The following is a 12,512-nucleotide window of genomic DNA, read 5'->3' on the forward strand; positions in this document are numbered from 1 at the left end:
TATTACTAATATCATTACTATCACTGCTACTACTATTACTACTATCACTACTACTACTGCTAATACTACTACTAATATCACTACTACTATCACTATTACTAATATCACTACTACTACTGCTAATACTACTGCTAATACTATTACTACTATCACTACTACTATCACTATTACTAATATCACTACTACTACTGCTAATTCTACTGCTAATACTACTACCACTACTATCACTATTACTGCTACTACTAATATCACTACTACTATCACTATTACTATCACTGCTACTACTATTACTACTATCACTATCATTACTATCACTGCTACTATCACTACTATTACTACTATCATTATATCATTATCACTACTATTACTATAGTTACTACACTTGTTAATATCACTATTACTACTAACTCTAACACCACGTCTACTATCACTACTACTAATACTATTACTATTATTACTACGGCTATCACTATTACTAATTAGAGATGAGTTACGATCAGCCCCTCAATATTGGAACAAATATGGAACCCCATTATAGTCTATGGGAGACAATGCTTCACTCCAGGGGATCCCACCATTCACCTCAGGAGAGTCACCAAGTCCACTATGACACCCCAGCAAATGATGCAACACCTCTGCAATGTAACTGGGCCAGCAGGGGGCGCATGTCTGGGGGCATCTAACACACCAAAGTCCCTGTATTACGTCGGGATCCCTGGCAGCTTGTGATATGCGCGACCTGACTTTTTCCCATAGGAATGCATTGACCAGCATTGATTGGCCGAATGCCATAGAGTACAGCATTCAGCCAATCAACGCTGGTTCTGTGGGAGGCTCGTCTGTGAGGAGGCGGAGTCTAAGATCGGACCAGAAAGGAGACTGCTGTGGACCACTCATAGACTCCGCCTCCTCCGGCAGAACCACCATTAATTGGCCGAATGCTGTACACTGTATGGCATTCAGCCAATCAACGCTGCTCAATGCATTCCTATGGGAAAAAGTCAGGTCACACATATCACAAGCTGCCAGGGATCCCAACCAGATAGAGCCCAAAGAGCTGGTGAGTGACATCCCCCCTAAATAAAGGTAACCCCTAGCTAACCCTCCTGTACATCTGTCCCTGTCTCACAGTCACAGTCCCAAATTAATCGAATGTTAAATCCACCATTCATCTAAAGTGGAGGTCATCTGATTTCGGCTGCCAATTCCTTTTTTCACCGCCTCTGTTGTCGTAGTGCCTGTCCCACCTCCCCTGCGCTGTTATTGGTGCAAAAAATGCGCCAGGGAAGGTGGGAGGGGACACGAATTTTTACTGCGTTTGCCTCGTGGAATTCGATTGGAATCAAATACCCCGAACGGCCTGATATTGGATGGAACGGTGTCCGCTCATCTCTATTACTAATCTCACTAGCCCTCTTACATCTATTACTAGCCATTACCACAATACTACTGTTACTTCTCACCCCCCCCAGCCCTCCCCCTCCTCCTCTTACTGATGAGCTCGTTGTGTCTGTCGCTGAGATCCGTCGCTCTGTGTCAGGGCAGATTATTATTATACTGTAACTTCCTCTTTTTCTGACCACAAACGTCTCATTAAAGGCCCCGACACCCCCAGACCACAGAGAGGGAAGTGACCTCGAAACCCCAGAGAGTGACGGCACCCCCGGCCTTATTGTGCGGCCTCTGCTCAAGCATGGCGGCTCCTACAGACACGGGGGGTTTATATTCCGCAGTGAACGCCTGGAGGATACAATGTATCTTCTGTCTTCCTGTTATATCTGGGGGCCCCCATATTAAAGTGACCAGCCCCTCCCCCAACCACTCACATTATAGAGCGGGGGATCACATTACTGGTAACGAAACCCACAAAGGAAACGACAAAGAATCAGAAATATCTACAGAAATCTCACAGAATCGTCACGTCATTATATCAGTGATGTAACAGGGGGCGGGGCTGTGACTACCTCTCAGACATGGTATATACAGCTGGTTGTCAGTAACAGGGGGCGGGGCTGTGACTACCTCTCAGACATGGTATATACAGGCTGGTTGTCAGTAACAGGGGGCGGGGCTGTGACTACCTCTCAGACATGGTATATACAGGCTGGTTGTCAGTAACAGGGGGCGGGGCTGTGACTACCTCTCAGACATGGTATATACAGCTGGTTGTCAGTAACAGGGGGCGGGGCTGTGACTACCTCTCAGACATGATATATACAGGCTGGTTGTCAGTAACAGGGGGCGGGGCTGTGACTACCTCTCAGACATGATATATACAGCTGGTTGTCAGTAACAGGGGGCGGGGCTGTGACTACCTCTCAGACATGGTATATACAGGCTGGTTGTCAGTAACAGGGGGCGGGGCTGTGACTACCTCTCAGACATGATATATACAGCTGGTTGTCAGTAACAGGGGGCGGGGCTGTGACAACCTCTCAGACATGATATATACAGGCTGGTTGTCAGTAACAGGGGGCGGGGCTGTGACTACCTCTCAGACATGATATATACAGCTGGTTGTCAGTAACAGGGGGCGGGGCTGTGACTACCTCTCAGACATGATATATACAGCTGGTTGTCAGTAACAGGGGGCGGGGCTGTGACTACCTCTCAGACATGGTATATACAGCTGGTTGTCAGTAACAGGGGGCGGGGCTGTGACTACCTCTCAGACATGATATATACAGCTGGTTGTCAGTAACAGGGGGCGGGGCTGTGACTACCTCTCAGACATGGTATATACTGGCTGGTTGTCAGTAACAGGGGGCGGGGCTGTGACTACCTCTCAGACATGGTATACAGGTTGTCAGTAACTGGGGGCGGGGCTGTGACTACCTCTCAGACATGATATATACAGGCTGGTTGTCAGTAACAGGGGGCGGGGCTGTGACTACCTCTCAGACATGGTATATACAGCTGGTTGTCAGTAACAGGGGGCGGGGCTGTGACTACCTCTCAGACATGATATATACAGCTGGTTGTCAGTAACAGGGGGCGGGGCTGTGACTACCTCTCAGACATGATATATACAGACTGGTTGTCAGTAACAGGGGGCGGGGCTGTGACTACCTCTCAGACATGATATATACAGCTGGTTGTCAGTAACAGGGGGCGGGGCTGTGACTACCTCTCAGACATGATATATACAGGCTGGTTGTCAGTAACAGGGGGCGGGGCTGTGACTACCTCTCAGACATGATATATACAGCTGGTTGTCAGTAACAGGGGGCGGGGCTGTGACTACCTCTCAGACATGGTATATACAGCTGGTTGTCAGTAACAGGGGGCGGGGCTGTGACTACCTCTCAGACATGATATATACAGCTGGTTGTCAGTAACAGGGGGCGGGGCTGTGACTACCTCTCAGACATGGTATACAGGTTGTCAGTAATATTGGTTAGCCTTTGCTCTGTTCGTTGTTCTGCTCCCTTAGTGCTGACCTGTGACGGTATCTGCCCTCGCTGTATACACTTGGCATGTTGTGCGCCTGTAATCAGCTTGTGTACACACGATTAAACCCGCCGGTGCTGGGTGCGGTGATCTGTTCTCCCTCTTGCCCAGTTAACCTCACACGTCCGGAGCTGCGCTCCATATTCTGCTCGCTCTTATGTTTGCCCTTAGACTGTATAAGATTCTGCTATAGGACAGTGTTTGTCTCCACCCAGCAGCACAGTGAGCGCAGCTCTGGAGTAATATCAGTATGACACAGACACAATATAGAGATGCTGCAGCTACATAGAAGGTTTCTCGCTCACCCCAAGTACTTTCTGCCCCGCACGTCTGTGTCACCTCCTATATGAGTCCCCTGTCCCTGTATGCGGAGTCTATGGGAGACATTATAGCAGCTCAGGGGGAAGAGAGAGGAAAACTGCAGAACAGCGGCCATGGCATCGAGCCCTGTGCACACAAAGCAGCTTATTCTGAGGTCACAGGTCAGACACTCGGGGTCCTCACCGGGCTCTGCACATAGTTAGGGTTCAGAATGAGAATCTTCCATGTGTCGGCCTCTATTAGATGTCATATAAGTGGAGATGAGGAGGATGATGATGATGATGATGGTGGACGCTGTGACCTTGCTGCCTCTGACTTGCACTTTTCCCAGTTCGGGCAGGATTGTGACATGGCGCCTCTGGCAGGATCCTCGGTGTAATTACGGCACATAAACCGCCTCACCCTGCGCAGGCGAATATGTGTCAGGCCGGTTGTTGTGTAATTGGTGAATCCACTGGGAGAAACTGGTGTGGACTGGGACATGGCGCCTGCTAGAACACAGGGTGACCCGCGCCATCCCCCGCACAGGCGCAGTCTCTCTGGAGTGTTCAGTGCCCCCTTCTATAATCTGCACAGGTCATGTGGGGTGATGATGTCACTGACCTCACAGGTTACCAAGTGATGATGTAATACAGTGAGGGGATATGGACACTATACAGAGCAGGCTGATGACGTCACCTCCCTTATAATATATAGATCACACCTTAGCTACTGGTGATAACTATTGCCATAATGCAGGATGTAGTGACGTCAGATGATACCGTGGACTGTGATGACGTCACGCAGTGGCAGGTGCAGCGCTGAGGATACACTGACGTCACCCGGGTGTACTGTACAGCGGCGCTCCATAGATAGCAGTGATGACGTAGCAGGACAGGGGGGCGCTGGTCACGTGTTGGGGGGCTTCTCAATACAGGAGGAGGAGGAGGATGGCGGCGGCAGCAGCGGGGCAGCAGGTAGGACCCCGGGGCAGGTGAGGGGGGGCAGGGAGGACCCCGGGGCAGGTGAGGGGGGGGCAGGGAGGACCCCGGGGCAGGTGAGGGGGGGGGCAGGGAGGACCCCGGGGCAGGTGAGGGGGGGGCAGGGAGGACCCCGGGGCAGGTGAGGGGGGGCAGGGAGGACCCCGGGGCAGGTGAGGGGGGGGCAGGGAGGACCCCGGGGCAGGTGAGGGGGGGGGGGGAGCAGGACCCCGGGGCAGGTGAGGGGGGGCAGGGCCCGGGCTCTCCCTGATGACGCTGTATAATCCCGCAATAAACAAGCGGCCGGTTTATTATAGGAGGTCACGTGACACTTTATATAACAGCAGATTATACAATGTATCAGTCATTAACCCCCTGTACCCCGGCAGCGATAGAGCAGTACAGGGGGGTATAGGGGGGGCTCTGGTGTATGGACCCGTGTATAGGGGGGGGGGGATATGTATGTGTATAGGGATGTATATATGTATAGATGTATATAGCTGTGTATAGGGATGTATAGATGTATAGATGTATATAGCTGTGTATAGGGATGTATATATGTATAGATGTATATAGCTGTGTATAGGGATGTATATATGTATAGATGTATATAGCTGTGTATAGGGATGTATAGATGTATAGATGTATATAGCTGTGTATAGGGATGTATAGATGTATATAGCTGTGTATAGGGATGTATAGATGTATATAGCTGTGTATAGGGATGTATATATGTATAGATGTATATAGCTGTGTATAGGGATGTATATATGTATAGATGTATATAGCTGTGTATAGGGATGTATGTGTGTATAGATGTATATAGCTGTGTATAGGGATGTATGTGTGTATAGATGTGTATAGGGATGTATAGATGTATATAGCTGTGTATAGGGATGTATAGATGTATAGATGTATATAGCTGTGTATAGGGATGTATATATGTATAGATGTATATAGCTGTGTATAGGGATGTATGTGTGTATAGATGTGTATAGCTGTGTATAGGGATGTATATATGTATAGATGTATATAGCTGTGTATAGGGATGTATATATGTATAGATGTATATAGCTGTGTATAGGGATGTATAGATGTATATAGCTGTGTATAGGGATGTATAGATGTATAGATGTATATAGCTGTGTATAGGGATGTATAGATGTATAGATGTATATAGCTGTGTATAGGGATGTATATATGTATAGATGTATATAGCTGTGTATAGGGATGTATATATGTATAGATGTATATAGCTGTGTATAGGGATGTATGTGTGTATAGATGTGTATAGGGATGTATAGATGTATATAGCTGTGTATAGGGATGTATATATGTATAGATGTATATAGCTGTGTATAGGGATGTATATATGTATAGATGTGTATAGGGATGTATATATGTATAGATGTATATAGCTGTGTATAGGGATGTATATATGTATAGATGTATATAGCTGTGTATAGGGATGTATAGATGTATAGATGTTTATAGCTGTGTATAGGGATGTATATATGTATAGATGTATATAGCTGTGTATAGGGATGTATAGATGTATATAGCTGTGTATAGGGATGTATATATGTATAAATGTATATAGCTGTGTATAGGGATGTATGTGTGTATAGATGTGTATAGGGATGTATATATGTATAGATGTATATAGCTGTGTATAGGGATGTATATATGTATAGATGTATATAGCTGTGTATAGGGATGTATATATGTATAGATGTATATAGCTGTGTATAGGGATGTATATATGTATAGATGTATATAGCTGTGTATAGGGATGTATACATGTATAGATGTATATAGCTGTGTATAGGGATGTATGTGTGTATAGATGTGTATAGGGATGTATATATGTATAGATGTATATAGCTGTGTATAGGGATGTATATATGTATAGATGTATATAGCTGTGTATAGGGATGTATATATGTATAAATGTATATAGCTGTGTATAGGGATGTATGTGTGTATAGATGTGTATAGGGATGTATATATGTATAGATGTATATAGCTGTGTATAGGGATGTATAGATGTATAGATGTATATAGCTGTGTATAGGGATGTATAGATGTATATAGCTGTGTATAGGGATGTATAGATGTATAGATGTATATAGCTGTGTATAGGGATGTATAGATGTATAGATGTATATAGCTGTGTATAGGGATGTATATATGTATAGATGTATATAGCTGTGTATAGGGATGTATAGATGTATAGATGTATATAGCTGTGTATAGGGATGTATATATGTATAGATGTATATAGCTGTGTATAGGGATGTATGTGTGTATAGATGTGTATAGGGATGTATAGATGTATATAGCTGTGTATAGGGATGTATAGATGTATATAGCTGTGTATAGGGATGTATATATGTATAGATGTATATAGCTGTGTATAGGGATGTATGTGTGTATAGATGTGTATAGGGATGTATAGATGTATATAGCTGTGTATAGGGATGTATAGATGTATATAGCTGTGTATAGGGATGTATATATGTATAGATGTATATAGCTGTGTATAGGGATGTATATATGTATAGATGTATATAGCTGTGTATAGGGATGTATATATGTATAGATGTATATAGCTGTGTATAGGGATGTATATATGTATAGATGTATATAGCTGTGTATAGGGATGTATACATGTATAGATGTATATAGCTGTGTATAGGGATGTATGTGTGTATAGATGTGTATAGGGATGTATATATGTATAGATGTATATAGCTGTGTATAGGGATGTATATATGTATAGATGTATATAGCTGTGTATAGGGATGTATATATGTATAAATGTATATAGCTGTGTATAGGGATGTATGTGTGTATAGATGTGTATAGGGATGTATATATGTATAGATGTATATAGCTGTGTATAGGGATGTATATATGTATAGATGTATATAGCTGTGTATAGGGATGTATAGATGTATATAGCTGTGTATAGGGATGTATAGATGTATATAGCTGTGTATAGGGATGTATAGATGTATAGATGTATATAGCTGTGTATAGGGATGTATAGATGTATATAGCTGTGTATAGGGATGTATATATGTATAGATGTATATAGCTGTGTATAGGGATGTATATATGTATAGATGTATATAGCTGTGTATAGGGATGTATATATGTATAAATGTATATAGCTGTGTATAGGGATGTATGTGTGTATAGATGTGTATAGGGATGTATATATGTATAGATGTATATAGCTGTGTATAGGGATGTATATATGTATAGATGTATATAGCTGTGTATAGGGATGTATATATGTATAGATGTATATAGCTGTGTATAGGGATGTATAGATGTATAGATGTATATAGCTGTGTATAGGGATGTATATATGTATAGATGTATATAGCTGTGTATAGGGATGTATATATGTATAGATGTATATAGCTGTATATAGCTGTGTATAGGGATGTATATATGTATAGATGTATATAGCTGTGTATAGGGATGTATGTGTGTATAGATGTGCATAGGGATGTATATATGTATAGATGTATATAGCTGTGTATAGGGATGTATATATGTATAGATGTATATAGCTGTGTATAGGGATGTATATATGTATAGATGTATATAGCTGTGTATAGGGATGTATATATGTATAAATGTATATAGCTGTGTATAGGGATGTATATATGTATAGATGTGTATAGGGATGTATATATGTATAGATGTATATAGCTGTGTATAGGGATGTATATATGTATAGATGTATATAGCTGTGTATAGGGATGTATAGATGTATATAGCTGTGTATAGGGATGTATAGATGTATAGATGTATATAGCTGTGTATAGGGATGTATAGATGTATATAGCTGTGTATAGGGATGTATAGATGTATAGATGTATATAGCTGTGTATAGGGATGTATATATGTATAGATGTATATAGCTGTGTATAGGGATGTATATATGTATAGATGTATATAGCTGTATATAGCTGTGTATAGGGATGTATATATGTATAGATGTATATAGCTGTGTATAGGGATGTATGTGTGTATAGATGTGCATAGGGATGTATATATGTATAGATGTATATAGCTGTGTATAGGGATGTATATATGTATAGATGTATATAGCTGTGTATAGGGATGTATATATGTATAGATGTATATAGCTGTGTATAGGGATGTATATATGTATAGATGTATATAGCTGTGTATAGGGATGTATGTGTGTATAGATGTGCATAGGGATGTATATATGTATAGATGTATATAGCTGTGTATAGGGATGTATATATGTATAAATGTATATAGCTGTGTATAGGGATGTATATATGTATAGATGTATATAGCTGTGTATAGATGTGCATAGGGATGTATATATGTATATACATGTGATAAGTGTAACTTGGGTTACTGTTCCCTTCCTGTGATGGCTATAGCTTGTTCCTATATACTGTATGTATATATATATATATATATATATATATATATATATATATACACACATACACAGGGGGTCAGTCTTATACTTGTGTACCTCTGTCTGTTGGGCGGGTCGCCGCGGTGTTGCAGCCAGGTAACCTGAGAGTTTTGGGTTCTTGGTCTGGTCCCTCTACCTGTACAGAGTGGTCATGTGACCTTGACCATAGGCGATTAGTGGGGTAATGGTCTGTGCCAGCGACCTGCGGCTGCCATGGCGTCCCGGGCTGAGTGGTCGCTGTTAATCATTATATGAGATAGTGTATAATGTACAGAAGCCGCGCGAGAACAGAGCGCAACGTAATACAGCGATATCACCTGTGTATGGAAAGATCCTCCAGAGCTGAACTCTGATACTGTATCCAGGAAAGCTGGGTGACTGGGCTTGAGACATTGCATTATATAGTGTTACTGTACACCTCAGCTGCTGCAGAACCTCATAATACAGACCTCAGCTGCTGCAGAACCTCATAATACAGACCTCAGCTGCTGCTGCAGAACCTCATAATACACACCTCAGCTGCTGCAGAACCTCATAATACACACCTCAGCTGCTGCAGAACCTCATAATACAGACCTCAGCTGCTGCAGAACCTCATAATACACACCATCACATCACTCAATTTTCTTCTGTTTCTCTATAGAACTGCAAAAATGGTTGTAAGAATGGAATATCCGACTGTGATGACCATGTGCCCGGCGCCTTTAAGGTGAGTTCAATGATGTCAGTAACAGGGGGCGGGGCTGTGACAACCTCTCAGACATGATATATACAGCTGGTTGTCAGTAACAGGGGGCGGGGCTGTGACTACCTCTCAGACATGGTATATACAGCTGGTTGTCAGTAACAGGGGGCGGGGCTGTGACTACCTCTCAGACATGATATATACAGGCTGGTTGTCAGTAACAGGGGGCGGGGCTGTGACTACCTCTCAGACATGATATATACAGGCTGGTTGTCAGTAACAGGGGGCGGGGCTGTGACTACCTCTCAGACATGGTATATACAGGCTGGTTGTCAGTAACAGGGGGCGGGGCTGTGACTACCTCTCAGACATGATATACACAGGCTGGTTGTCAGTAACAGGGGGCGGGGCTGTGACTACCTCTCAGACATGGTATATACAGGCTGGTTGTCAGTAACAGGGGGCGGGGCTGTGACTACCTCTCAGACATGATATATACAGCTGGTTGTCAGTAACAGGGGGCGGGGCTGTGACTACCTCTCAGACATGATATATACAGGCTGGTTGTCAGTAACAGGGGGCGGGGCTGTGACTACCTCTCAGACATGATATATACAGCTGGTTGTCAGTAACAGGGTGCGGAGCTGTGACTACCTCTCAGACATGATATATACAGGCTGGTTGTCAGTAACAGGGGGCGGGGCTGTGACTACCTCTCAGACATGATATATACAGGCTGGTTGTCAGTAACAGGGGGCGGGGCTGTGACTACCTCTCAGACATGATATATACAGCTGGTTGTCAGTAACAGGGGGCGGGGCTGTGACTACCTCTCAGACATGATATATACAGCTGGTTGTCAGTAACAGGGGGCGGGGCTGTGACTACCTCTCAGACATGGTATATACAGGCTGGTTGTCAGTAACAGGGGGCGGGGCTGTGACTACCTCTCAGACATGATATATACAGCTGGTTGTCAGTAACAGGGGGCGGGGCTGTGACTACCTCTCAGACATGATATATACAGGCTGGTTGTCAGTAACAGGGGGCGGGGCTGTGACCACCTCTCAGACATGGTATATACAGGCTGGTTGTCAGTAACAGGGGGCGGGGCTGTGACTACCTCTCAGACATGGTATATACAGCTGGTTGTCAGTAACAGGGGGCGGGGCTGTGACTACCTCTCAGACATGGTATATACAGCTGGTTGTCAGTAACAGGGGGCGGGGCTGTGACTACCTCTCAGACATGGTATATACAGGCTGGTTGTCAGTAACAGGGGGCGGGGCTGTGACTACCTCTCAGACATGATATATACAGCTGGTTGTCAGTAACAGGGGGCGGGGCTGTGACTACCTCTCAGACACGGTATATACAGGCTGGTTGTCAGTAACAGGGGGCGGGGCTGTGACTACCTCTCAGACACGGTATATACAGGCTGGTTGTCAGTAGTAATAGATGAATAGCTGTCCTGTAGTATACGGCTGGTGTGTGCAGTATATCTGGGGGTCCTCGCTGGTATATGATCCTGTATTCGAGGTCTTCTCCATTCTGTGCTGTGGCTTCGCTGTCACTGATCTCTTGGCGCTGACTCCGCAGACAGGAATAGCTATGGCTGTTGGCAGTAGTCGCAGGTTCTGCTGCCATAAATCCTCAGCATATCAGTAATGAGATCTCGGGATATCTGCGGCTTCCTGGACAGTCACAGCAGATATGAGGTACAGATCAGGGATCCCGGGACGCCGCAGCCTTATAAGCAGTGAGATCCCGGGAATGACTCAGACACACCCAGTGCACTATAACCCCCATCATGGTCACTGGTGCGGCCCCTTCCTGCAGTATCTGTGTGCCCAGCCCTAATCCTGCAGATGCCCTCGTTTCTGTGTGTCGGCAGATGCCAGTCTCTAATTCTCTTCTGACCCCATGTCACCCCTCACTCCTCTGACAACATCTGGCAGGACCACACATTCCTCCGCCCCCAAGTGCTTGTTATTTTTGGACGGTCTTATTCTAGCCTCCTCCCTCTCTGATCTTCCTGCCTCCTGCTGTGCAGATTAACAGGCCTCCTGCGGGCAGGGACGGGAATCCAACACTTAGGTTTTTGCTTTATATCACCTCATATGTAAAGTCACAAACATTGCAAAATGTCTGATATTTTCTTCCTATGTCGGCTGGTTCTGACCCTTCTACAGGATGTAGCTGAGATATACGGAGTGATCAGTCACAGAGTCACTCGGGCTCCAGAGACATGCACAGCCCCTGCCCTCTCCTCTACAATGTCTTTCGCCATTTTCAGGGTCTCAGCTTACTGTCAGTGAATGGGCAGAGCCTGTACATGTTTCATTCTGCTCTCAGCTGAAGCTTTGTTACAGTTGTATCCAGTACAGACAATGCTCTGTGAGCTAAACCCAGCAGCAGCTGCACAAAGCTCTTTTCTAGTTTGCTACAATGTATCAGTCGGGAATCCAAAATGAAAAATGGAGAAGAAATGTAATTCAAAGTCTGTAAAGCTTTATTTTATACAGACAGGGTAGTAAGGTCCTGAGAGATCTGGCACGGTGCTCATAGTGAATCTACTGTCAGAGGTGTCACCGTAAGAATCATCCCAGCGACTCCATGT

At 44.4% G+C, this 12,512-nt stretch overlaps 1 protein-coding gene across 2 annotated transcripts in view; it reads left to right on the top strand.

The window, feature by feature from the left end:
• Positions 1-12,512, top strand: part of BCAT1 (branched chain amino acid transaminase 1) — a 38,429-nt gene that overhangs the window by 10,715 nt on the left and 15,202 nt on the right. The window contains exons 1-2 of one of the 2 annotated variants that reach the window (XM_075275474.1): positions 4,699-4,727; positions 9,851-9,916. In XM_075275474.1, the coding sequence (XP_075131575.1) occupies positions 4,701-4,727; positions 9,851-9,916 (93 nt within the window). In that variant the 5' untranslated portion in view covers positions 4,699-4,700. Of the gene's footprint in view, positions 1-4,698; positions 4,728-9,850; positions 9,917-12,512 lie in introns of those variants that run through there. The other variant, XM_075275475.1, reaches the window with a different exon arrangement.

This window comes from Leptodactylus fuscus, chromosome 5 (assembly GCF_031893055.1).
Source record: "Leptodactylus fuscus isolate aLepFus1 chromosome 5, aLepFus1.hap2, whole genome shotgun sequence".
NCBI classification, from domain to species: domain Eukaryota; kingdom Metazoa; phylum Chordata; class Amphibia; order Anura; family Leptodactylidae; genus Leptodactylus; species Leptodactylus fuscus.